The sequence below is a fragment of the Tamandua tetradactyla genome, chromosome 13, assembly GCF_023851605.1.
Source record: "Tamandua tetradactyla isolate mTamTet1 chromosome 13, mTamTet1.pri, whole genome shotgun sequence".
Taxonomy (NCBI): Eukaryota; Metazoa; Chordata; class Mammalia; order Pilosa; family Myrmecophagidae; genus Tamandua; species Tamandua tetradactyla.
In genome coordinates, this window is record NC_135339.1 from 34,909,676 (window position 1) to 34,937,439 (window position 27,764).

General features: G+C 40.8%; 2 protein-coding genes and 1 long non-coding RNA gene across 3 annotated transcripts in view; 2 read left to right on the plus strand and 1 right to left on the minus strand.

The window, feature by feature from the left end:
• LOC143653854 (uncharacterized) overlaps window positions 1–11,682 on the plus strand; it is a 130,704-nt gene extending 119,022 nt beyond the window's left edge. Inside the window, exon 6 of the mRNA XM_077125200.1 lies at window positions 11,377–11,682. Coding sequence (XP_076981315.1) covers window positions 11,377–11,447 — 71 coding nt within the window. The 3' untranslated portion in view covers window positions 11,448–11,682. The remainder of the gene's footprint in view (window positions 1–11,376) is intronic.
• On the minus strand, window positions 957–27,163 carry ZNF365 (zinc finger protein 365). The gene is made up of 5 exons (XM_077125175.1): window positions 26,411–27,163; window positions 24,080–24,826; window positions 11,856–12,036; window positions 4,546–4,583; window positions 957–3,823 (listed from the first exon to the last, which is right to left on the minus strand). Exons 2-5 carry the CDS (start codon window positions 24,811–24,813, stop codon window positions 3,562–3,564), a joined length of 1,215 nt encoding a protein of 404 aa, XP_076981290.1. The 5' UTR covers window positions 24,814–24,826; window positions 26,411–27,163; the 3' UTR covers window positions 957–3,561.
• LOC143653855 (uncharacterized) overlaps window positions 24,062–27,764 on the plus strand; it is a 30,495-nt gene continuing 26,792 nt past the window's right edge. The window contains exon 1 of the long non-coding RNA XR_013161566.1: window positions 24,062–24,271. This is a non-coding gene — a long non-coding RNA (uncharacterized LOC143653855). The remainder of the gene's footprint in view (window positions 24,272–27,764) is intronic.

Sequence of the window (27,764 nt, forward strand, 5' to 3'; positions counted from 1 at the left end):
GAATAACAGCTGCAAAGCCAGAGTAAGTTTATCTTAGAGCTGCACACTGAAGATCCCTTTCTAAATTGAAAAATTTCAGACATGTCCATTTTGCTAATTCAGAACATGAACCCAAAAAAACCTAAACCAACATCAACAACAACAAAAAAACCCACATAATTCCACAAAAAGGATTTCAACTTTTAGAATCCCAATCATTTAAATTTTTGAAATTGCTTCAAGGCTTGTTTTGGGGATCCTGCATGCCATCCCTGGAATTCATCTTTCAAGGACCCAGACTGAGAAGAAGCAAGATACAGGGATTTATTTATGTTTTCTAATGCCCAGCAATAATCAAGAATGTCACAGTTATTTCTCAAAAAGACTATCACCGGGTAAATCCATTAACTCTAACATAAATAGGCAAAAGAGCAGGCTGAGATCATCTCCCCAATAGCATTAAAGCTCCTCAACAGATGGAGTCCCCTAAATTTTTCTACCCTATGGTTTTTTTTAAGAAATATACAGAATGGGTGTATATTTCTACCAACGATGTACTTCTCTTTATTATCTATTCTGATCACTCTTTAGGCCCCAAAATGATAAGATTTATAGGTTGGAATACATATTGTGAAATTTGCTCATGGTTTTTGCTAAGAATTGACAAGTTTAAAAATACAACGTAAAAAAATTGTTCATGAGTGTGTAGGAAGATAGGAGAAAACTGCCAAGGGGGCTTTGAATGAGGAACTCTCTGTGAGAACATATATAAAAAGAACTTTTAAATAAAGGCTGTATGACAACAAAAAACGATCAGCTAAGTTTTCAAGGAAACTTATTGGTGTATAAGATCTTGGTGCTTAAATGTGCAATGAACAGCTTATTTATGAAAGATCATTTTGCTTACCCTTAATGAGTCAACAGTTACCTCTCCAGAAACACTTCGACTAGACAAAACATACCAACACATTAGTAGGAAATATAGCTTTATTATTAGAATATTTCATAATCTAAAAACTTTTTTTTTTAATTCTGGGAACAGAATATTCCAACTTCTTTACAACTGACTGGCCCTGAAGAAAACTGGAAAACAGTGTCTAAGCAATCTGAACTTTGCAGTTAAGAATCTGTCACCTACTTTGGGGGGGAAAAAAGAAAGCACAGTCCAAATGATGTCTTGCCTAGAAAACAAATAATAAAATTAGACCTATTCTTCAGTTTAACCTTGAATATGTTTTCACAGAAACTTTGGTGATTTCTTCAGAAAAAGCAACTTCCTTAACTCTAAGGTCTACCACCCACATAGACAAAATATTTAAAGATCAGACACAAAGCTCATGGTTTTGGCCACAACATGTAAATGGAGTATCTCTTAGAGTGAACCAGCTCCTATATTTTAACAGTAAATGTATGTCTCAAAGGAAGCTCAGCATATGAATATAATAATTTATATATTAAATGTGTCTTGTATAATGTATTTAGAGTAGATATGACAATGCGGAGCTTTCTTAAGATCACTGGGTGCCACTACTAAAAGGCTGCCACGCCCTCTAGGCATATTAAACAAAAACTGAAAATGTAAGTTATATTAAATAAAATGAAAAAAAAATCCGGCTATACCATCTTCAAAACCAAGTTGTTATCTCACATACATGTTACAGAACAAAAAGCATGCAATACAACTAACAAATCAATTTTTTTAGTATGTAAAAGGCTAAAGTGCAATCGTGGTATAAACAACAATAACCTCTTGAGGAGGTTAATTCTCCTAATAAATAATTATTACATTACAATTTTTACAATGTTAGCCTAAACAACGATATTCACAGCAATGTTTTATTCCCGATTGATAGGTGCCTATATGCCACAGGAATGGGCTACCCCCATTCACCAAAAGTCAAAGTGAAGACTCAAAATTCAACATTTTTTTACTATGATAGATTTAAAATGCTTGTATAAATTACACCTTTCCATTTATTGGCATTTTAACTAATTGCTTTATAATCTATGCTAATGTGCTGCTAATCAGATGCATATTGCAATAACAATCATAATTCTTACTAATGTTAATTAGATTACAGTTTTAATCCTTAAAATAAGAGAATTTAATCTACATGAACTAACATATAGTTTAAAGATCACCCGCCACAAACACACACCTTCTTCATGAGTATTTAAAAATAAATTAATACACTTGACATATATATTTTGAGTGTTGTATATATATATGTATATATGTGTATAGTTGCAGACAAAATTCTTCTTATTTCCAGAAGTATGCCTGCATTTTTAAACTCTGCATGAAACTTGATGAGACTGCTCATTTAAAAAGGAAGAGTAACGTGGAAATTCATTCTTAGAAAAAAATCGTAAAGCAGGAAGCTTTTAACAGATAGTTCTTTGTGGAAACAAAAGCTATTCTAAGTGAGGGATGGGAGGAGTCTCAGATTCTGGATCCTACATGCATCGTTTATGTCAGAAATTACTTTAGAAAGCAGTATACAAGGAACATTTCAGATGCTTGGTCGAAAGGCAAGAACATGTATTTTAATCCTAAAAGGGAACAGAAGCAGTAGGAGGTAAAGCGAGCTGCCTCGTGGAAACATTAGGTCAGCAAAAGACAAAGCCATGCCCACAGCTAACACAGTGGCTGCCAACACTGACAAGGGAGCAGATCTTTGAAAAGGGTTGAGCAACTTCTGCAGTGTTTCCAGGACAGCTCACGATACACTAAATGCACGGTCCACTGGCTTTCCAATCACTCAGACACTGCACCAATGATGGGTGCTGAAGAGAAGGGTTTTATTGTCCTCCCCAACCACAGCAGTAGAGTAGCTACTAAAATACAGGCTGGCACCAAAGTCTTAGGGTGCAGAATACACAGCCAAAAGGGAGAGTCGAGATGTACCAAAATCTGAATAAACATGTATCTGGGGAAACATGAAACCTCAATCAAACAAACTGAAAAATCAGTCCTTTGAAATGATAAAAACTGGAGTCTCTGAAGCAAACCAAAATTGAAACCTCGATTAACCAGAACACTGGGGGAGGGGGGAACAGAATCCTGCTTTTGGAGGGGCTTTCAAATTCATGGAGGGGAAGGTTAAAAACAAACAAAAATACTTTTATCTCACTGCTATTGACAGAACTTTACACTCTCATTGCTAACCCCACAATCTAGAGAACAGTGAACACGCATGAATTCTCTACCAGTGCCCGACTTCTCACATATCCTTTGGTGTGAGGACTCTAGATGAGGAAACTATTGGACACTGGGTGAATTATTTTAGAAATCAGGGCTTGATTCTACTAAAACCTTGGGATAAAATTGCTTTACTTTTTTATTCTTTCTGAAATTGACCTCTTGCTTCTAAAAGGGGCTTATAACAAAAATTCTGGTCCATCGAGATTCTGGATTATTAAATTCAGGTTAGAGACTCTTGTATGGATGAAAAATAAATGTTATGCCCTGTTGATTTTCAAATGTGTCTTTCTATGGGATGTGTCCAAAAGGACATCATCGTTCATCCCCTAGGACATTCTCCAAATCCCGGCGATGGTGGTTCGGAGCCACCTACCCTTTTAGATGATATTCACAATGGCTGTTGGCTTCTTTTTAGCCATTTTGGGCCTGATGTTCCCTTTCCGGCTAAATCCCAGAGGTTCCCCTTTCTTTGGTGGTCTGCAGAGTTCTCTCGAGAACTCGGCCTGTTCATGCACGGACTTAGCAGGCTGCATGCTGGCTCTGTCAGCCTTGGCTTTCTTCAGGTAGCTCCTTCCCTTTGGGTGGAAATGGGTCTTGAGATCCTGGTAGTTACACACTGCATGTGGGTGCCCCCGGCCCCTACAGATGGACAGAGAGCAGAAAGAAAGGTTTATTTAAAATCCTAAAAGAACTATACACATGGCACAATCACTCTTGCACACTACAGTGCTGGTAATAGTACCAGTAAAACAAAAGTATGTATATTTGTATTTTTCTTCCAAAAAGTCCAGTGATCTCACAAAATGAGCTCATGATACTAAATTTCCAAAAAGACATTACTAGTCCTATTTTACCAGCAAAGAAATCGAGGCACAGCAAAATTTAAAAGCCAGCTCATAATATTGCACACAGTGGTATGAGATCAGAATCCATATCTCCTGACTCTTTAAGTGACTACTGGGGACTCAGACAAATCTGTAGTATAGATATTATAAAGTAAATGAGTCACGATATAAATTTGTGTATATAGATAATTAGTAAGCTACTACATTAATAGTACTATAATGCTATTATGACTATTCTAACCTTAATAAAAGAAAATTATACTATATAATACTATAAAAATACCCTGTAGTACTATCATGGTGCCATATCCTAATAGAATGTTGGTATAGTTAAAAGTCACATCAACATTTTACAAAGTTAAGTACACATGTAGTACATGTTCCCAAATGCACTTAAATAATAGATATTATATAAAATGCAACAGAAAAATATACTGTACATAATAAACAAACATACTATACTGAACATACGTACTATACTAACATCAAATGGCCCAAGTATAAAGGTATACATACAGGCATTTGGATTTCCTATTTGAGGAGATATCTGCAAGCTGAAGGAAAGCAAACAAGAAAAAGATATTACCTCATTTGCATGTTGGATGCCCTTTTTAAAAAAAAACAAAACTTTTTTATTGTACAATATAACATATATACAAAGCAAAGAAAGGAAAAAGCAACAGTTTTCAAAGCTCTCTTTAACAAGTAGTTACAGGACAGATCCCAGAGTCTGTCATGGGCTACCATACCATCATCTCAGATTTTCCTTGTAGCTGCTCCACAACAATTGGAGGCTAGAAGGAATAAATACTTTTTTTATCACCACAATCGACTTTTTTATGAAAAATAACATACATACAAAAAAGAAAAAAATTTCAAAGCAAAGAGCAACAATTAGTTGTAGAACAGATTTCAGAGTTTGGTATGGGTTACAAGTCCTAATTTTAGGTTTTTACTTCTAGCTGCTCTAAGATACTAGAGACTAAATGAAATATCAATATAATGATCCAGCAATCATACTCATTTGTTAAACTACCTTCTCTGCATAACTCCACCATCACCTTTGATCTTTCTCCCACTTTTTAGGGGTATTTGGGCTATGTCCATTTTAACATTTTCATGTTGGAAGGGGCTGTCAATATTATGGGGTAGGGAGATGGAACTAGCTGATGTGCTAGAAAGGCTGGCCCCTCTAGGTTTCAGGATTTATCTGGTTCAAGGACCTATCTGGAATGTAGGTTTCTGGAAAGTTATCCTAGTGCATGGAACCTCTGTAGAATCTTATATAATATCCTAAGTATTCTTTAGGATTGGCTGAAATGGTTTTGGTTAGGGTTTGGCAAGTTATGATAGGTAGCAATGTCTAACTGAAGCTTGCACACGAGTGACCCCCAGAGTAGCCTCTCTATCTATTTGAACTCTCTTAGCCACTGATACTTCATTTATTACACTTCTTTTCCCTCTTTTGTTCAGGATGGCATTGTTGATCCCATAGGTGCCAGGGATGTCATGTCCCATGTAGTGGGGAGGGCAGTGATTTCACTTGCAAAGTTGGGCTTAGAAACCAAAAGAGATCCTCCAGAAGTAACTTTTAGGCATACCTATAGGTAGACTAAGTTTCTCCACTACATACATAAGCTTCACAAGAGCAAACCTCAAGATCAAGGGCATGGCCTATTGATTCGGATGTCCCTAATGTTTGACACAGTATCAGGGGTTTCCCCGATGGTAAAGTTTAATAGTTCCATATTTTTCTTCCCATCCCTCAAGGAACTTTGCCAATACTTTTTGATTATCTGCCTAATATATTCTAGGATGTATCCAGGCATTACATTAAGCTATACAGGATTAAAGGCCCTCATTCTTATTCTGGGCTCCCTGTGTTTTGATTGTTTAAATTAGTTATCCAGACAGGCTGAGTTGGGTTATGTGCTACAGAAAATTTAGGTTCCAGACAAAATAAACCTCTGTTCGTTTGGTCACAAAGAGTAGATGAGGTTCTAAAATACTGGATTCAGTTTTGAAGATCTTTCTTATTTTGTTTTTAATAAGCTGAATTTGCCTTAAGGAAACCCATAAGTAGTCTCAGAAACATTAATCCTGGTGCCATCCATCACATCAGTGAACAAGAACATCTCATGCCCAGCCTCAGCATACTCAGGGAGCCTCTTTGTGCACTGGTTCTTAGATTTTTCAAAAGCCAGCATCAGCATGTCTCAAAAATTTCAGGAAGTCAAAGAGCACCCCACCACCACCACCACCACCGCCAGAGCAACCTTTGAAGAAACATGTTTTTAAAAACTGGAATGATGCATCATTATTTCTTGATTGATTTCAGGCTGCATTTGCAGCTAACTCACTACAGCTGTGGCTGGTCAGCACACATCCACTAAGGGGAAAATTGGCATAAAATGTTTATTGCAAAAGTACATCATTTCTGAAATGATAGCATATGGAGACCAACACCATAGCTGTCCCAGAGGCCACCCATCATTGAGATGATTTTCCACCACCAATAAATCATGCAATAAAATATCTGCCTAAACTTTTGTGGCTCAGCTCAGAACAACTTCATTTGTAGGATAAATTGGTAATTATCATTTTGTGAACCAGCTGTCACCATCCAGTTTATAGGCAAAGCCTAATGCTCCGCAGCCTTCAGTTCCTTACCTCCCTCATGTAGCCTTTACTAAAAGAAGTGGGGTCACCTCAGCAGGCAGGCTGACATTAAAGAGGATGGCAAAAGAAATGTGGGTTGACCACCGTGGTGCTGGGGTGCAGTTTGGCCAAGACATGTGTCCCTACTATACTAAAATCATCTCAAACGCTAAGCTCAGCATAACAGGAGCACTCCCTCTGGTTCTTCTGTGTCCAACTCGAGCTTTCATCAGGAGCAAGCCAGAAAGGTTTTTAAATAGATTTTTGAAGGTCATGTCCCCAGGAAGGCAAGATGGGATCCTTGTTTTCTGTCTTTTTACATAAAAGTCAGCATTGTTTTGATCATGTTCATGCAGGCTGGATTTGGCATGAGATTACTAAATTGCAAACAGGAAAACACAGCATCCTGGCATGAAAGAACTGAGGTTATGCAATGTATAAAGGAGAAACAGTGGCTCAGGCAAATGTGAGGCTGGCATTTTCCCCTTTGTGCCTTTCTTCCCCCAATACCAATAAGGATTCTCTTTCTGGGCTTCTGCAATGGACTTTAGCACTTGTGTAAACTGTAATAAGTATACAGGGTTTTTTCCTTTTTTTTTATTATTGAGATTCACTTTACATTTGTATGTAAGCATACAGGTTGATGATTTGTTCTCTGTGTATATACATAATACCCATTGAAATTTTATTCAAAATTAAGTGTGTGTGTGCATGTGAAAGAGAATGTGTACACTTCCCTCCCTGGGAGGAAGGGTCAACACTGTTGTCAAATGTTCAAAGGGGTCCTTGACTTCAAAAATGTTTCAAGAATCACACCTTATGGCCTATCGATGTCACTAAGGGGTCCCTCTGGAACCTCAGTAAATTAGAGCAATTTCCTGTGACTTACAACAGCGAAATGCATGAATAATGCTGTCCCATGAACATTACATACACACCTACGTACAGGCCCAGTGGCACATACTGGGTTCAGTACTTACCTATACCAACCCCAATTAACCCTTGAGAAACAACCCTATAAGGTAAGCATTACCGTCCTCATTTTATAGATATGGAAACTAAGGTAGAAAAGAAAACTGGCTGGAAGCCTCAATGCTTTACCAGTGTCAGGACTGGGGCTTCAAACTCAAGTCTGCAGACTGCATGTCTGCACAGCCTTCCTTCTGCACTGCCTCCCTAAAAAGTAGGCATTCATGCATATAATGGCAAGGAAAAAGTGTGTACAAAGTAAATTAAATGGAATTGAGGATGAATTCGAATTTCTTCAATTGTCCTATAAGTAATAAGGTTTGGGGTGGAGGGAGGGTCTGTTATCACAGCCACTATAGAATTTCATGTTTCCTCCCCTTAAATGCAAGAGGCCACTGTTCCTCTGGGCTGCTCCAACCTTGCCTTACAGGGGCAGATTAAAAAGCTCATTTCTACTCTGCCCATTAACCTGCCTCCATCTTCTCCTAGTCCACTACTTGGTCTTCTTTCTGTTTAGGAAGAAGACGGTATTAAGATGGACATCTGAGAGTTCTTGATTAGGATTCCATGTTGGAAAAATAGAAATAACCTTGCACTGAAAACCAACCTAAGAACTTCTAAAATGCAAACAAAGTGTTTCTGATAATTGTAGGATTGGGGCAGCTAGTCACCTAGCCCACCTCCCATTTCTCCTTTCTTGTAAAGAGCATTACTGTACACACAGGTGTTCGGGCCAAAACCTTGGGTTCACATACACACAGATGTACAGGTCTAGTGTCATATACTGGGTTAAGTACTTACCAGATAAGAACCCCAATTAACCCTTGAGGAACAACCCTATAAGGTAAGCATTACCCTCCTCGTTTTACAGATATGGGAACTAAGGTAGAAAAGTCAACTGGCTGGAAGCCTCAATACTTTACCACTGTCAGGGCTGGGCTTCAAACTTAAGCCAGCACTGCACATCTGAACAGCCTTCATTCTGCACTGCCTCCCTAAAACCTTGGCTTCATCCTCGATTCCAACTTCCTCACTCCTCGGATCCAATCCTTGAGCAAGGCCTACTGGTCTGGTCAGTTCCCCAGAATAGATCCCATATCTGTCACTTCTCCCCACCTCCACCCTCCCCAAGCTGCCATCGTTTCTCACCTCTCAGACCATAATGGCCCCCTAACCAGTCTCTCATTGCTCGGCCCCCACCGTCAGTTCCCCACAGAGCAGCCAAAATGATCTTGCTGCCACTTAAAATCTTCCAGTGCATTTGCTGTGGACTGTGGAATAAGCCCAAACTCCTTATGTGGCCTGCACAGCCCAGCATAATCTGGATCCTCCTCAGCCCTCAGTCTGCATCTCCTGCCACTTGCACATATCAAGCTTGCTCCCTGCTAAGACACTTGACCATCCTATTCCTTTGTCTAGAACAATCCATTTCCAAGTTTTCCCAGGGCTGCCTCCTTCTCATTATTCAGGTCACAGGTCAAATAATGCCTCCTCAGCAAGGCTCTTCCTGACCACTAAATCCAAAGTAGTTTTCAGCCCTAGACCTCTCAAACATATCACCTTAGTCTCCTCTTTCTTTATTGGTAGTTCTCACTATATAGAAATTCTCTCCTTTATTTTTTACTTGTTTATGGTGCCCCACCCCTCACTGGAACATAACACCCGTGAGGGCAGGGACCTCATCCATCTTATTCACAGCTGTTTTCTTAGCACTCAGTAAGCACTGTGCCCCCAATAAATCGGCGTTAAATGAATTCCTGGTAGTCCTAATTTAGCAACCTGCAGGAAATAAATGCAACACTTAAAATAAGATTATGCAAGCTGTTTCATGACCTTCCATCTGAGCAATTATGTGAGTGGTTTTGGCAGATGGGATATCAGGTCACTTTGAGTCTAATTCGACAGCATTTTTCAGAGAATAAAGATAAAGTATCCAAGTAAGCACATTCCATTTTTAGATATCAAACAGGTGAAAAAGAACATAAATGCTCAAGGGAATTAAGGGAAAGCTACAGATGCTGAAAAATTATTTCAGAAAAAAAATATGAGAGGAAGGAGATTTTTTTAGAGCACAGAAAAATCTTAAAGCTCAAAGGCACCTTGGAAAGAAGCAGTTTATATATCAATGTAGAAATTTCACTGCTCTCTGAAGGTGGTAATTAGAAAATGAGGGGAGGACCTGGAGGTGGATAAAAGGAAAGAGATGAAGAAGATGACACAATTTTTGCAATGCAGGCTTAGTGGCGATGGTGAGGGCCAGGCCGGGCTGCAAACATATTCCCGTCTGTTCTGGAGGAGGGTGCTGAAGTGTGCAGGTAGAAAGGGTGTCCCTCGGGACAAGCTGCTATTGCACTGGGTAAACCCTCATTTGAGAAGAGGGCAGAAAAAAGATGCATATGCATATAGTGTCCCTCCAGCTACAGTTAGTCAAGAATGGACAACTTTCACAGTTTCTCAAGAAGACAGAGAGGGATCAAGGGAGGAAGTGACAATGCCCTTTTATATAAGTTACACAGAGAAAACCACAGACACTTGCTCAGGAAACAATAAATATGTCATGCAGATGAAACTACTTAAAGTAGCTACCAAAACCTAACAGATGTAACAAATTTACTTCCTTCCAGCCTACTTCTGTCCCTGCCTGGAAGGTTCTGGGGCTGGTAGTACTATGCTGCTCTAAGGCTGAGTGTGCATTATTACAACAAACCCCATGTAAGATTTCTTTTGTTTCTTTCCTTCTACCTTCCTTTCTTTCCTTCATGTTTACTGTCATTCTCCCTCCCTTGTCTTCCTGCTTTTATCTGCCTGTCTTTCACTTCATTCCTTCCTTTGGTTTCTATGCTTGGCATAATCCTTCTTTCAGATAATTAGATTTGTTATTTCATCATGTTTCCTTTTCATCTTGGCTTGGATTCAAGAATGCTCAATCCAAACTTCATCAACTATAGCAACCTTGTTAACCTGGTAAGCATAAATGATTCCCATTTTTCTTTTCCTTATAGTCCTCTTTAGGGGAAGGGAAAAAATCATTTTTAAACTTGGGGAGAGGAGGTAAGTTTAAATAAAACTCAATAAACAATGAAAATATTATAAATTTACTGTACTGGGGCTTCAAAAATCCTTTCTTTGGCTTTTTTGTTTATATCACCAAAGAAACTATATAGAGGGTAAAAAATGACTACCCATACGTGTCACCTAGAGCACAGTTATCTGTTTCCACTCTTCCAAAGGATGGGTCAATAGATCTCTGGAAAATACTGCAAGGTTCAAGCTATTTATTGGAGTTTGGAGCCTCATATATACCCAGGCTTCTCATCTAAGCTCTGAGGGTCTTTAAGTCCCTGAAACTATATGTAAAATTGTATGCAAAAATCTATCAGAGGGGGTGCAAGGGTAGTTCAGTGGTAGAATTCTCACCCACCACGCGGGAGACCCAGGTTTGATTCCTGGCCCATGCATTTCCCAAACAAACAAACAAACAAACAAACAAATCAGAAAAAAAACAAATAAACAAAAATTCAGCAAATGGTGCTGTAATAAGGGGATACTCACATGGAAAAAGAATGAAATGTGACCCCCGCTGAAAAGCATACAAAAAAAGAAAATCTATCATCGAACTCTATCTAATCTGTGAATTTTTCTAAGTCTTTCTTTTTTAAATCTACTTAAGAATGTTCAATCTATAGAAACTTTTGAACAGTTTTTCCCTTCCTATTACAGGGAAACAAAAGTATATGTGGTTGGATCTTGTTTTACTGAGAAGGGCCAAAGGTTTCACAAGATTCTTTTAAAACACTACAGAAAGAGGATAAAAACTATCAATGCACTTGAGCACCAGGGTTGGACAGATGAGTTGCCTTGGATCCAAACGGCTTTATTCTATAAATATGAAAATATTTCTACCAATTCAGCTTGGCCTGGACTAGGACAGTGAAGAAGAACTGGAGACTGTGCATTCAGGATTTAACTTACTTCCAAGTGCCCTGGACTCATCAGCATCACTTCCTAGTGCCCTGGACTCATCAGCATCACTTCCAAGTGCCCTGGACCCATCAGCATCACTTCCATAGCATAAGCAAGGCTTGGGCAGTTCTTTAAAATGATGCCTGGAGGCTCCCTGAAAATCACTGCCCAGCTCCCTTAGCATTTTCATCTGTCCTCAACTCAGTCACCACACACAGGGCCCCAGTGTGACTCACCACGTGCTCGCTGAGGTCGCGGCAGAGACCGGCAGCCTGCTGGCTCTGATAGTACTCTAACTGCTTTTCCGCCAGTTCTACCCGTTGCAACAGATTCTCAATAAAGTCCTGGAGCCGAGCTTTCCCTTGAACCTCCTTTTCTGCTGCTGCTTCCAGGAAATGGTTGAATGTAACAACTTCTCTGCAAGGTAAAAATGTCAGAACACAAAATAGAGATAGGAGACAGGAATTATTTCATTCAACACATCTTTATTAAGGGCCTACTACGTGCTGGGTACTGCTTTAGGCACTATGGCCATGACCATGACAAAATAAATAAATTACATTTTAGCAGCTACATTTAGAGATTGCAGTATAGTAGGAGACAGCCACAATAAAATGTACAAATGGATATAAATAGCAGATGATGATTAAGTGCTAAGAAGAAAACTGAACCTTGGAGCAAAGGTACAGGGAATGATGGACAAAGGGTATTTTAAAAAGGATGATCAGATATCCAGGGGTGAAAGTCTCCCTGGCGACATGGGAGAGGACTCCCAGGGATGAATCCAGACTTGGCACATGGGATCAGCAATTACATCCTGACCAAATGGGGGAAAAGAAGTGTAATTAATAAAGTATCAGTGGCAGAGAGAGTTTATAGATTAGAGAGGCTACCCTGGAGGTTGCTCTTACACAAGCTTTACATAGACCTTGCTACCTATCATAACCTGCCAACCCCCAACCAAGACCACTCCAGCCAATCCTAAAGAACACCTAGGGCAATACATAAGATTCCACAAGGGTTCCAGGCACTAGAGTAACTTTCCAGAAACCTACAACCTCCAGGTGGGTCCCTGGTCCAGATAAGTCCTGAAACCTAGCCCAGCCTCTGCAGAACATCATCAGATAGTTTCATCTCCCTACCCCATATTAGTGACAGACCCTTCCAATATCAAAAATTTAGAATTACCAAAGCCCAAACTACCCCAATGAGAGGTATGGAAAGATCAAAGGTGATGGTGGAATAATACATAGAAGATAGAACTAACAAATGAATATGATTGCTGAATCATTAAATTGATATACCTTTTAGTCTTCAGTATTTTAGGACAGCTAGAAGTAAAAACCTAAAATTGTTAAATTGTGACCTATGTCAAAGTCTGAAATATGTTCTACAACTAACTGTGGTGCTGCGCCTGGAAATTTATAGCTTTTTTGTATATATGTTATTGTTCACAAAAAAAAGATGATAAAAAAAATATTTAAGCCCTCAAAGCCTCCTATATTCTGGAGCAGCTAGAAGGAAAAATAAGAGGATCGTATGGCAGCCCATGACAAACTCTGGGATGTATCCTGCAACCACTTTTTGGGGAGTGCTTTGAAAACTGTGGCTTTTTTATTTCTTTGCTTTGTATATATGTTACCCTATACAATAAAAAAAGTTTTAAAAAAAAAGGATGATCAATCAGAGACAGATGGGGTTATACCTGGGATTGGATAACATAGGAGCAGCAAAGGGACAGCAGCCCTCACTAAAACATACTTCGATCAACTCTCATTCGTCTACACAATTCATTTTGGATTCTAAATCCAAATTTTTAAAAATAACTTTATTACCACTTTATATTTTCTTTCTCACAAAAGTATGAAAATAACATTTTTGTGATTTATGAAGATAAACTTTTTCAAAAATTACAAAGAGTAAAAATGTAAAGAAAGGAAATATCCCTGAAATCCCATTATCCTGAGACCACCACCATTAATATTTTGATGGCCATTCTCATATCTCTGTATGTAAACACACACACACACACACACACACACACACACGCAACTTTTCTGCTTCTCTTTACCTCCCCACCCCTCCTGACTGCCCTCCCTCCACATCTTTTTCCGTCCAAGAGCCAGGAGACCATCATTACCAACAGGTGTGCATTATTACAGCTCTCCTCATCTCTAGCTACCCCTGGAGATATTCTGCCATCCTCTCTGGAGCTAATGAATTTCATCATTTTACCCATACATAGGTTATTAGTATTTCTTTTCATCGGTCTTCAAAATTTCTCAGCCTTCAGTGAGTGTCCTCTCATTTTTCTGGCCATTTTTAATTTATACAAAGACAAGATTCTAATGATGTTGATCATTACCTCTTCAGCCTCTTTCTTTTTAATGAATCCTAAATTTTTAATTTAACCGCATGTAGTTCTTCCAGACAGTTGATTTAATTCATTGCCTTCTCTGCCTCTTCTCAACCTCCACTTAATCTTTATCTTCCACTAAACTCCTTAATTTCCTGAGAAATAGAGAGTAGAGCTTCAGGGAACTCAGGTCTGTCACAGTTTTGCATAAGGTTTTTGGAAAATAGCTGAAAGTGGCTTCCAGCCCCTTTTGTTCTGCATTATTACTCTGTGTGCCAATTTTACAATTACTTGTGATTTTTCTCTCACAAATACGTACGTCATAATATCTGGCCATACTGAAACTTTTCAGATACTTCCTACAGAGTGCAACATCTTTGCAAAACATTGTGAATTACATATTTGATAAAAATAGAGAGACTGGTTCTGACAATGACTCACTCAAAGAACTGTTCATTACACCAGCATCCTTTTTTCCAGTTGCCTAATTCAGGATCAAATGTAAACTCCAATACCAAATAATCCCATTATCTTTCAGTAGCTAAGAACTATCCACATAAGAGAAGTAAGAATGTTTTTGAAAGCAAGTTTTCTTTCATCAACAAGTGCCTGAATAGAAGACGTGCATTTTCCAAAGTCCAAGCTGTTCAGACCATGGACACAAGCCAGTATTCAAGCCCTGTGTCACTTGGGGTTGACCTGCCTCCTGAGTGAGCCCTCATACACACCTTGACTAGCAGCAAAATGGTGGAGGATCCGTCCAGGTGCTAAGCCAGCCCTTTGGTGATTCTTAGCTATGGTTTAGATCCTTTTGATGGAGGATTTTCACAGCTCAAAAGCACCACTGAAAATATAGCCCAAGAAAATGGCTACTGCATCCTCTTTCTAATATTAAGGTTTTCATTCATTTGGTGTCAAGTCCATCATAGAGACTTCCTGGATGATATTAAGGGTAATGGAATCATGAAAGAATCTCAAAATTGCACTTACACGAAGTCAACCAAAAAAACAAACCTCACTCTTAACAGGAAGGAGGGAGGGAGGAGAGGAGAAAAAGAAAAAACAGCCAGCCATTTTTTTCCAATTCATTTTGGTTATAAGATGCACTGTATGTTTTTAATCTTATTATAAAAGCATTCCACATTTTATTATGGAAAATATGAAAACTTACCTACTGGAGGCTCCAACTAGGTGGAGGCTGAATCATCTTTTTATTTTCTGCTCTATATTCAACCCTCAGTATTCAACGCTTGACATACATTAAATATTCAATAAATATTTGTTGTCAATATTTTTAAATGACAAGAAAGAAAACAAAAATGATCCATCATCCCACCTCTCAGGGGTAATGACTGTGAATATCTTGCCATATATTTTTCCCTGTACGTAGTTATCATCACTGGGCTCTGCTTTAAGAAGTCAGCAACATTTAACAACTTAATCTCACAGGATTAACATCATGGAAGCAAGAGAAAAAAAAATCCGAAGGCAACATAGTTTATGGTTGTGGCTGTATTTTTAAAATTACATAATGTTTTGCTAACGGTTCCATATAAAACTTCCAAAAATTAATATTAATGCGCCTAGCTGTTCATGGTGTATTATGTCATAGAAGAGAAGGATCTTTCTCTAACCCCCTCACCCAATTATCTTGTGTCCTGAAGCTGCAAAGCTAATATCCTTTGTATTTTTCAACCAGCCTGGCACCGGTACTAACTGAATTTCAGTTTGTGGATATTTCACATTAACTAAATAAAAAGGTAGTTAAACCAAGCTGGATAGTTTAGCGTGATTTGCCTTTAAAAAGCTACGCACACAAGGGCTGGAGAAGTTCATCATTCGGAGATTGTGTCAAAAACAATATCAAAACCAAGGGAGTGATTGTGAAATAAATAGGATGTGTGTACAACTTCAGATCCCATTTTCACATCCTGTCCAGTCCGGATGAACGATATCCAGAAACACCTCTTACTTCCCAGAAGGAATCTTGGGGATTATCTGAACAGGAAAAAAAAAAAGGCAGGGGAGGGGGGCCTGAAGTTTAACTGCATTACACTTGTAAACTTTTTGAATAGTTACACCCCAAACAGTTAAAAAAAATCCACTCAAACGGTAAGATAGAGCAATAGATTTCACTGTAAGAGAAAACAAAAGTTCACTGATAAGGTTTCAGATTCTATATTGATGCCCGCCACATTTTTTAATCTTTAAGAATCTACCAACTGTTGCGTTTTGGCAAAGCAGCAAAGAAGTATATCTACTATTAACTGAAAAAGGCTAAATACCTCCTCCAATTTCCTACTACATGTCTGTATGAGTCTGACCATTTTTCATATACTTCAACATATCTGCCACAGACTGAATGCAGCAAGCAGGGCTATTACGATCCAGCTGTCTTCTATTAAGACAGACATTAAAAAAGATTTGCAAACTGTATAACAATACCACTCTTTTCATTCAATTGTTCTTGGGAAAATATGGTTATTTTCATAAAATGTGTTGCTTATTTTAACGTGTGATGGACTGATCATTCATTTTAAATGAATTAATAGATAACTTTTTAACTTCTATTAACAGTAAATGTCAATAGATAGAGTCCACATAAACCAAAGCTCTTTAAGAGCCTCAAATTTTAAGACTGTATAGGGGAAGTGAGGCCAAAAAGCTTGAAAACTACTATCATACTGTGAGCAAAAGGGATCCTGGCCCTCAGGACTCCAGTGACAGAACACCAGTAAGATGCAGCCACAATGCATTCATTTATTTATTCCATTATTCACTATCTTGACAAACATTTATTCAGTGCTACCAGGCTCAGAGAGCAGTGGTGGGGCACACTAAAGAGCCTATAGCTATCCTCATGAAGCTTACAGTCGAGCTCAAGCATCAGCCTTTTTTTTCTGCAAAGGGCCAGACAGTGCCTATTTTAGGCTGTGCAGGCCCTGTGGTCTCTGCAGCATCTACTTAAAACCCTGCCTAGCAGAAAAGTGGTCAAAGGCAACATGCAAACAAATGCATGTGGCTGGGTAATAATAAAACTCTATTTATGGAAACAGACATTTGAATTTCATATACGTTTTACATGTCACAACTTATTTTTCTTTTGAATTAAAAATGAAACTATCCCCAGCTCGCAGGCCTTAACAAAGCAGAGGGCAGGTGGGATCTGGCCCGTGGGCTGTACTGTGCTGACCTCTGGTGTTGTGGAAGTGTTAGACATGAAAGAAACAAATACCGACATAAATATTTAATTACAAAGCTGAGCTGAATACTATGAAGAAAAAGAAGAATATGATGCTCTCAGACATAACAGTGAAGGACATGTACAGTTTTATTTTAGATTCTCGACCTTCTGATTAAGAATAAAATGTGAGAGCTAGAAGGAAAGATGAAAAGACAAGGACAAATGAGGGTGCTGGGACAGCCGAGCTGTGGGAAAATTATCTTTAACAGATTCTGGGTGATTCATACCCCCTTCTTGGACTCTTTATTTGTTAAAAAAAAAAAAAGCAAATAGGACAAATATTATTAAATCCAAAGTTTTAAGTTTCCACTTATTTAAGTGGTAAATAAGTAAAGAATCTAAACTGGCCTCCAAATTATTGAGCGGACTGATTTGCAGAATTGGGAATCTACCAGTATCCTGAAGATTCTTGGGCCTCTTGATAAGTTTAGAAGCACTCACAGTTGAAGGGGGCACTGAGCGAAAAGCCCTTAAGTACAATCAGTGCTTTGTTTAAAAATACATATTATATATTCATTCACTCATTCATTTGCAGGGTAGAAAAAGCCTGAAATAGAGATGATAATTACTTCATTTTTTACAGGTTGAACCCCCTCAATTATTTCATGATGTGTGTGTGGCGGGGGAGAGTTAAAGGCACAGGTTTATTCAGAATAGGCAGACAGAGCTCATGGGAGGGAGATACACATGTGCATTTAGGCAATGACTGAAATGCACATTAATGCACCATATTCATTGCAATTTTGCATGAACACTGAACTAGGCAGTTAATGATGGGCAAAGCGTTGAGCCTATCATTTATTGTAATCCAATATCAATAGCGCATTTATGATGTCTACTCTCCTGTTTCAACTTTCACAGCCACCCTGTAGTCTTGTGTTCCCCTCTGGCCTCAGCGCTGCACAGCTCTGGCACCATGAATTCCCTTTATTGCTCCACGGAGACATACCCCTACTGCCAGGGCTACTCCTCACCCTTCCCAAGCCCCTCTCTTATTCATCCCTCTATCCCTCACCAGCTTTCACTAACACTCCTGCAGGTGTGGGCTGGCCGACCTGCAATGCTCTTCCCCAGGACCTGGGACCCCACCGGAGCACACACTGCTGAGGGCTTGGTTTGCACATTTACCCCATTAGATTGTAAAATCAGGGAGTTCAGGGACCTTGTCTGCTTGTTTAGTCTGTACCCCCCCCCCCCCAGCACCTAAGATGAGCCTGACAAACAATAGGGCTCAGCAGATTTCTGCTGATCTCATGAAATTTGCGAATTCATCTCTAGTTGAAATTCTTTAACAGACCGAAAGATTCTTAGGGTTCTTGTGATATTTTTCCAGACAAGTAGTAGGGGCATCAAACCAATGAGTAACCTAAAAGCACCTCCCACCAGAGTGGGGTGGGCTCTGACATGGATGACTCTCTTCTATTCTTAATGCATTAACATCAGATTCTCCTCCCAAAGGCAAATCTCTACCAAGTCATTTAAATTTCATCTTACATTGCTGATGTATGACCCTTTTCAGAGGTGTATGAAATGATAAAAATACCTCCAGCTAAAAATAGTCCAGCTATTGATCACAGAGCCATGAGGCAAATCCTGAAGCTGGAGTCAGACACCTCCCAGCACTCAGGAGCCTGGCTGCAAATTCCAAGCATGCAGTCGACTCCTGTGTTCTCAGCATACCCAAAGGGATGGAACTGTGTACCAGCCATACGTCTGGATCCATGTTGAGGCCCTTTGCCTCAACTTTCTTTTTTAGGTTTCTTTGAGCAAGATGTATATATTTCTCATTAAGAATTAAGAAAAAAGTAATTCTAGTGAGAGATCCATATTATTCTTATTGTTTCTAAGTGGATCAACACCATATATACCATATTCTAAGGCTCTCAGGCCTTAAAAAACTAAAAACAAAGAAAGAGGAGAGGGAGAAGAATGGAGAGAAAAGACAGAGAGAAAATAAAATAGAAACATGCCATCCTGAAAAGGGCATGTTTGACATCTGGTTTTTTTCTGTAGTAGTTTGTCTACGTCAGCATGGAATACACAGCCTGAAAAGGGAGAACCCATTTTTGAAAAATGCATTAATAAGGTAGAGCAAACAGGCCCCTCTGTTCCCCACTGAACTCTAAACTTACCATGATTTCTCTTGGCCTGCTTCCTAGCTGCGGATCAGTCTGGAGACCAAGTTGTCTACTCAAACTGCTTTAACTGATAGAAAATGGAAATGACCCAATTAAGGGGCAAGAAGATGTAGTTGTACAAAACAAATTATCAAGTCAAACCTGCCTTCTACAGGCCAGCATCCCATAGCCAGGTCCGGATAAAGACGTACAGGCCACTCCTATATGTCTTTTTATCATACCCCTAATGATCTGTTTAATGTTCATTTTCACTTCTAGTCTATACGCTCATTGAGCACAGAAACTGTTTTTACTGTATTTACACTGTAACACCAGATCCTAGAACAGTACCTGACACTTAACAGGCATGCAGTAAAGGTTTCCTTTCTGGCTGATTTCATGTGGGAACAGGGCAAATGAGGAAGAAAGAAGGGAGACAGATTACATCTGTTGTAGCTCACAAGGGAGTAGGATGGAAATTAGAGATGAAATCACAAAAGGCTCCTCACCACTAGCAAAGGCTGGCAGCAGCACAGGCTCTACCTTGTCTGAACACGGGCATCCGGACAGTCAAGTTCAAAGCCCTCGTTGGACAATGAGGACAAAATCTGGGCTGGGCATTCTAGAAGCTTAATACCATGACTATGCTTATGATGCCACCATTTCCCAACACCTTTGATGCCAGCAGACATTTTCTTTAATCACATAAAAAAATAAATGATGTCACCATGGCAGCCTTCTTGAAATAGCTATGAAATATTCCAAAATGGGCCAGATTCAGCATTATATAACTCTACGCTTTGAGCAAATATCACATTTTCAAAAGTCTGGCTGGGAGGTAGTCAATTAATGGAAAAAGCACTCGGCAGAAAAACAGGGAATGTGGGTTCCAGTTTCAGCTTTGCCACTAAATGTTCACCCTTGAGTGAGTCATTCCACTGCTCTGAACCTTATTTTTTGCATCTGTAAAATGTGAGTGTGATCGTGACGGAGGTAGAGGTTCCCTTAGGGGCTGTCTCTCACAGTCCCCTCCTTGCCATCCCTTCAATGTCCCTCTCTCTTTTAGCCACCGTGGCAAATCCTGCCCTTCCTCCTTAAGCCCTTGGTTCAGCCTGTCCACACAGAAAATGCCATTCTCGAAAGTTTTATCAGCTTAAAACCATGCCTTACACTTAAACACTTCTTCAAAATGCCCAGGGTTTGAACATGAGCACACTCACACACACACCCCTGGCACAGTGTCAGGCACATCACAGGTTCTCAATCGGGACTTTCCAACCTCACCAGCGAAAGTGAATGTAAGTAAATTTGGAATTACTGTTATTACCCTGAAGTTCTCCAAACCCCAGGAGACCAACTCAGCCAGGAACACTACTATTCCCTAAACATATCCTTTCTTGTGAAGTGATACTTTGCAGCAAGCCTGGCAGGTTGATTTACCTGATTACAGCCAATGCCACCCAACAGCTCAGAATACCCTTGAATAAGTAAATACCCATGTCCACAGGGCACTGAAAGTTACACTGACTATAAAGATGAAACTCAGTTCACATCTTGGGTTTGTGCTACGTAAACATATAGAGACCTTTCTACTCAGTGACAAGGAGACTCACCAGTACAAAAGTACAAAATATTGCCAATTTGAAAACCTTCTTCTGTAAAACTGTGTATATGTGTATATATACATATATTTGAGCACTATGGCCTCAGGGCAGAATCAGCCCTGGAAACTTTTATTTCAGTTTGAAAGTAAGGATTTTAAGATTGAGGAAAAGATGTATAAACAAGACAGCATCCTTATGTGAATGTCAAAATACTAGATGTTTGCTTTTTTTATATTAACCAAAACTACCATCTGTGTTTCAGAAGGTCACAGAGTCAATTTTAAATGTGACCTTAATCACCTACTCTCTGTTAAAAGTGGCTCCTGAGCGCTCACGTGGAAATATTTAGCAGCTCTAGCATGTCTGTGGCCATACCAGGCCTTCCCTCATCTGGGAGGTGACTTCGCAGTGAAGGCACAGCTCTGGGAGCGAGCCCCGGGGAGTAGGGAGGAAGAGGGACCGGCACGCCAGATCAGTCAGATCAAGCTGGCTATGGAAGGAGTGGCAGCAGGGCAGCTGCCTTGCTCCTATGTCCCTATTCAGATGGGGGTGGAGGTAAGGGTTAGACACTGAGGTCACTGTCCACTGTGGCTCTCTCACACCAAGAGCTTCAGTGTCCCTCCTGGAAACAAGACTCTTTCAGTCCTATTTCATGTACAGAGAGAGTGATTATTTGATGCTTAAATGGAGAAAGTGAGGGAGGGCCCCAAACACAGGCTTAAAAAAATGAAGACTTTGTGTATTTTAAAGTTTAAAAGTTTAAACTTTAAATTTCACTGTATTTTTATTCAATTTTTTTTTAATGTCATTGCATTTTTTTCTGTTAGCCCAAAAATGATACATTAAAAGTTAACTCAGTTTCCCAGACCATGCACCAAAAAAAAAAGAAAAAAGTTAATTCATAATTTACCCTCAGATACACTCACAAAAATGTGTACAATGATATATATGTATACACACATACAATGTTAAATGAGGTACTAATATGAATAGTAAGAAAACAGAGCAAAACTAAGTATTCATGGGTAGCAAACTAGTTAAATGAATCATGATATGTCCATACCATGGAATACTATGCAACAGTCAAAAGGAATGAGATAATTCTATATACAGTACATGAAGGATGTTTGTAATGTATTAAATTAAAAGGAAAACAAACTCCACACCCAAATGGCATAATAGTTTGTACCATGATTCCGCTCGGGGGGAAAAAACCCGAAGCTCTACATGTGTGCCTAATTACATATGATTGTATGGGCACAGGAAATGTCTGAAAGCACAGTCACTGAACTTAACAGTTGCAGTCTCTGGAGGATGGCGCAGGGTAAGCTTGGGGAAGAAGGGAACTTTTAACACAGACAGCTCTATCCAGTTAAATGTTTGTTTTACAAATATGCACGAGTTTTCCAATTGGTCCTCAGGTGACCGCAATGGATTAATCCAATGGATTAATCATAACTACTGGCTCATGACATATCCAAGCCTGGGCCACTCTTATTTAGTAATGACTCAGTTATTATTAAGAAAGCACCCATGAACCCACCACCCAAATAATTTAGATCCTTGACAGTAAACTGGGTCTAACCATTTGGACCTCCCCTCCTTTGTCTTCTCTCCCTGTGCCCTAGGTAACTACCACTCCAAATCCTGTGTTCAATATTACTTGTATAATTAATAAGTAAAATAAAACAAATAAATATATGCAAACATTAATTTGGTTTCCTTTTAAACTCAATGCCCTTGAATCAAACAGAAATGTTAAAAATGAATTCTAGGCCTTTTTTTTCAGTGGCACAGGGTTGGTCACCGTGGTGGCTATAATGGGTCCATTCAAGGCACTAACTTCCTATTAGGAAACAACTGAGGCCGAGAGAGAAATATTATTAGAGTTTATTTCCCTAGGAGCAAAGTAAATCAATGGCTCACGCAAATCTGTCCTAACTAACATAATTTAAAAACGTCTAGTCTGAGCAGAATAGGCTTTCCCTCTAGGTAGAATGTAAACATTCAGTGATAGTGAATGATGATCTCTTTAATATATAGGGTTTCTCATTCTCTTACCAAATGGAAATAACTTTAATTACTATATTTTAAGAGACAACATGAGATAGAAGAATGCCAAGGGGGAAAGAAAGCATGAAATTAAAGCAATCTCTAAAATAAGAATTCAAATTATTTGAAAACTCTTAGGCTGTTTTAGTCTGTCAATTTTAATATCCTTTGATCTCATGAATTCCGAGCCTCCATTTAAAATGAAATCTGGCATTCTGCTTTTGGGAAATACACTGCATTGTTAATACACTTTTCTAATTTGGGTTGAATACATATGACTCATAAGGAAACATGACTCCAAATATGATGATTTTTTAAAGCAGTAGGTTCCGTGACCACCTATAACTTGTGAGAACCAGTATGAACTCTTTGCAAGGGGGCCAGACTTAACTTAGTATCACGCATAATTTTAGAAAACGTGGAAAATTCTTAAACTTAGAAGTTTGATTGTAGAAATACAGCACTATTGCAAAGTCTTTCATCTTGGTTGCCCAATGTCTGCTTCCTATAAACTATAATTAAATGGCTTCTCAGCTACAGTCATTATAGTAACATGGGCAGATAATCCAAAATGGCAAGTAAGCTAAAATTATTTGTATTTGGAGCATACTTTTGTACTCGAATGAGACAGCATCGCATGTTCTCGACTTTACAATAATGGAGGCTGGTCAAGACGGATGGGTCACCCAGCAAACCTTCCTGCCTTCGGGCTCAACTCACCCTTGCTCACCAGTTGGTGAACAGCTCCCAACACGGGTAAGCTACTCCCCTCTCAAAAACATTCCCTGCTGTTGCCAGCTTCCAAGGAGAGAAGTGGTTCGACTATTCTTTAGTATTGCTGGGCTGCAACACACGTACAGAGAGGACAACTGATAACAAAAGCCGTATGCCACATAGGATTAACTCTACTAATGAGAAAAGCAGGATTAACTCTGCTAATGAGAAAAGCACCCCAAGCACCTGCCTGGAGAGAAACGGAGCCTTGAATAACATACGCTCCCGGGGTGGGGGGTGGAGGGGGGCGGCTGGGGCTGGGGGCGGAAGCCCTAAAGCCCCGGGGTGAGCATCCTGTTTCCCTGCCACTTACTCCTCTTTCCTCAGGAGCTCCTCCTCCGATTCGGTCAGGCGCCGCCTCAGGGCCGCGATCATCTCCACGGCCACGTCCACCTGTCGGTTCAGGGTCCGCTCCCGCCTCTGAACTTCCTGCTTTTTCTGCGTCAGCTGCACGAACGCTGCCCGAACTTCCAACAGTTCGGCAGTTTTCTGGGCCAGCTCTTTGGTGAGTTTATCGATTCTCTTCTCGATGGTCCTGTCCACAGCCTCGACCATCCGGTTGAATTTTTCTCTGACGTGTGCCTCGAAAGATGCCTTGGAGTCTGGGATGGGGCTCGCCCTCGGGGCGGCCAGCGAGTCTGCCCGCAGGTCCAGCGCCGCGTAGGTCTGCATGTAGGAAACGGGCCTCTCCGCCACCACCTCCAGTGGCCTCCTGTCCTTTGAGTGTTCATGCGAAATGCTGTACAAGTTAACATAGCTGGGCTTCTGCTTGACCACAAGGCCACTGCTCGGAGATTTTCCCTGCTTCAGGGGTTCTGAGGAAGCAGCTGGGTCTGTGTCTTTGAGGGAAGAAAAGATGCTGCATTTTGTCAAGAGGGTTCTTTCCTCGTAGCTGTGACTGAATTCCAGATGGGCCCTCAAGGAAGACAGGCTTCTAAATCTGGTGTGGTCTCCACACCTCGGGCAGCGGAATGGCAGGCACACAGCAACATTCTCAAAGGATTCCTGCCAGGGATATCTGCTTTCCTCAAATGCCTTCTGTTGCATTACTCTAAAAGTCCTGGGGCGGGGGTGGGGGGGGGGGGAGGGAAAGAAAACAAAAGACCCAGAGACTTAACATGTCTGCTTTAAAAAGTTACTGAAACGGTTGATGGTGGGCATCTTCTTGAAGGCAGAGGCTTTTTGGTTTCCAGAAACTATTGCATATAATGTCTTTTTTTTTAAATTAAAACCTACAGCCCAAGGGTCATATCCAACTGCTTCCCTTTGTTTCTACATTTTCTACCAGTGTTTTTGCTGGGCAACAGTTGAATTGGGTAGTTACCACAGACTCTAAGGCCTGTAATGCAGATTTACTACCTGGCCTTCACAGAATAAGTTTGCAAACCACTGCCTAGAATAAAATAGGTGAGTAAAGTCACTCTTCACAAATGAGAGAATTGGAACTATTGAGAAAATAATTAATCCAAGGTCAGATGGAATACAAAAAATAAGGAGAACTCACAGGAATTGTCAATATAGGTCCTAACTGAGCAGCCTTCTTTTCTCAAGTATGAGCTAGGATGGTGGCATTAAGCACATAATAAGCTGAACATTTTACAATCTGAGATATTTGCCTTTAATTGTGTCCTTTAATTATTGCTGCGATGACATGTCAGTATTTATCACCATGATAACAGTTTTACACTCTAGTTTTGCTGAAATTTGGGGCTCCAATGATATAATGGGACCATGGTCACGGCCAAGATTTTATCATAATAGAGTGTTCTGGATGGATTTATCTTGTCTTTGACCCTGTTTTAACATGACAACTTCTAGAGATGGCCATTGTTAGAGCCAGGTAAGTAGTAGCATAACTCTTTCAAAAGCAGGAAGTTCTTGTTTCCTTGGAATAATTTATTATATTAGCCCTAGCAACAGATGACTGCTGGCAGTACAATTCTGCAAGCAGTGCAGGTCTATTCCTCCAAGAATGGTTTCTATCTAAATGCAACAAGCATTCCCCCAGCCCCGCAAAGAAGGAGCCCAGCTTGGAGAACTTATGTCGAAAAGTGTTGTTATTGGACCGTCAACCTCATCAAAAGCAGAGGTGCAAACAAGTCCTCAGACAGCTTATTCCAGGTTAATAAGCCTCTGGGGGAAACTCTTCCTGTGCCACACTGGGATATTTTAACTGCTGGTTTTCTGAAAGTGAGATGCAAACCCTAGCCCAGCACGGGACCAAGAACCGTAGCCAAGAGCAAAAGAAGGGAAAGTCAGGGATCTCGTGGACAAGGGTAAGGAGGTAGCATCCTTATAAGGAGAAATGGGGAATCACGCACCCTGGGAACATGCAGGCCCAGAGGAAACCCCAGTCCCAGGGGTAAGTGGAAAAGCCCTCATTTACTCTGCCTGGGCAGGACAGGCTGGCTATGACCCTGCCTCGGGGGTCCCAGCCTTCCCCGCCCCCGCTCTGCTGCGTGCCAGCTCGTGGGTGTCAAGAGTGGATACGTGAACACACGAGTTCTGCAGGTGGGGGCCAAGAAGCCGGTTTTCCCAACTCCCTCCGGTGCTGCGGCTACAGAGCCCCCCTCCCCAGCCCGGCAGCCACGGCCGGCCCCCTATGCCGGGCCGCAGGCGTAGATGCCCGGCGGGCACCACTTACCCGACTTGTTGCTGCAGCTGCAGCTGCTGCTGCTGCCGCCGCGGCCGGTGCTGATGCTGCGGGAGCGAAGCGGTTTTCAGCAGAGCCGTAAATCAGCCTGAGCCGGGGCCGCTCCCCACCCCCCATCCCCCGCACCCCCGCGCGGGGACCCAGCGGCGTCCAGGGCTGAGCGTGGCGCTGGCCAGCGGGGTCTGCATTCCCGGGTCTTTTGCGCCCAAGGAGTCCCGGAGCTAATGCCCGTGGACGGGTTGGGGGCGGCCCTGGAGCGCGGCTGCCCCCGGGCTGCTTGCCCCGCGAGTGACACCTCCGCTCTGCCCTGCAGGCGGGAGCACAGTCTGCCCCCCTCCCCCCCGACTAGCAGTGGGATCGGGCTCAGGATACCACTGACATCACCAGGAGAGACGCTGGAATCATTCCGGGGGAAGAAATGTACTAGCCTCGGAGGCGTTGCGCTTTCCGCAGGCCCTGGCAGGCTTTTTGCACTTTGCAGTTATTGGTGAGCGCGAGAGTATGGACGTGGGTGAAGCGCGGCTGGGCATCTACTCTTGAAAAGCTGCCGCTGGAAGGTCCGGTGTTATTATTAGGATCTCTTCATCCTAACCAAGTAGGAGAGAATGTCCCAAAATAAGTAACCTAGAGAATCTACACTGGCCTTCGCAGCCTATTGTACTGAAGCTAACTAAGTTAATCGGTAGAGCTAAGTCTAGTGAAGAGTATGGGTTGAAGATAAATAGTTAAAGCACTACCCGGAAGAGTCCCCACCCAGACCCCCTCTTCCCCTGAATGAGCTGAGATTTTTCATCCTAAAGAGTTTTCTTTCCTTCTGAAGGACTCTGATGACTCAGCTTTTTTTTATTGTTTGTTTGTTTTTCTGTCTAACCTGGTTTGGAGTACTCCTATTCCAACTCGGGGCATATACAGCCAGGATGAAAGTTAAGTTGGGAATTCTTGTCAAAAGGAATGACTCTGATGGGGTCATCTTTAGACACTTAGTTATTTAACCATCTTCTCCACCCCTCAGGGTGTTCCTGTTCTCAAAGGTTGACTATTGCTCATTTCAGGAGTGATTTTAGTTTAATTGTAATTAGCTAAATAATTACCTTAGAACAATTTTTTTTTTTACAACTGAATCATCACAATATAATTAAGAGACTAAGTTCTGAAATTGTACATGATCAGACCCCAGCTCCTTTGCCTCCTGACTCAAGGGTGGTTACTTGACTTTTCTGTGCCTTGGATTCCTCTTCTGTAAAATGGCGATAGTCAGGCCCTACATGCTGACATCGTGGGGAGGATCAGATGAGATGATGAGGGTAAGGCATGTTCTCTGAAAGTCAACTGTATTGTTGTCGTT

What these genes read in the sequence shown, in the direction of transcription:
- ZNF365 (XM_077125175.1), bottom strand. Translation starts at nt 24,813, where the DNA reads ATGCAACAGAAGGCATTTGAGGAAAGCAGATATCCCTGGCAGGAATCC. An exon ending in GCGACCTCAGCGAGCACGTG is followed by an intron (nt 4,584 to 11,855) that starts GTGAGTCACACT and finishes GCTTTCCTTCAG; the next exon opens with CTTGCAGATATCTCCTCAAA. An exon ending in AATAGGAAATCCAAATGCCT is followed by an intron (nt 3,824 to 4,545) that starts GTATGTATACCT and finishes GTCCATCTGTAG; the next exon opens with GGGCCGGGGGCACCCACATG.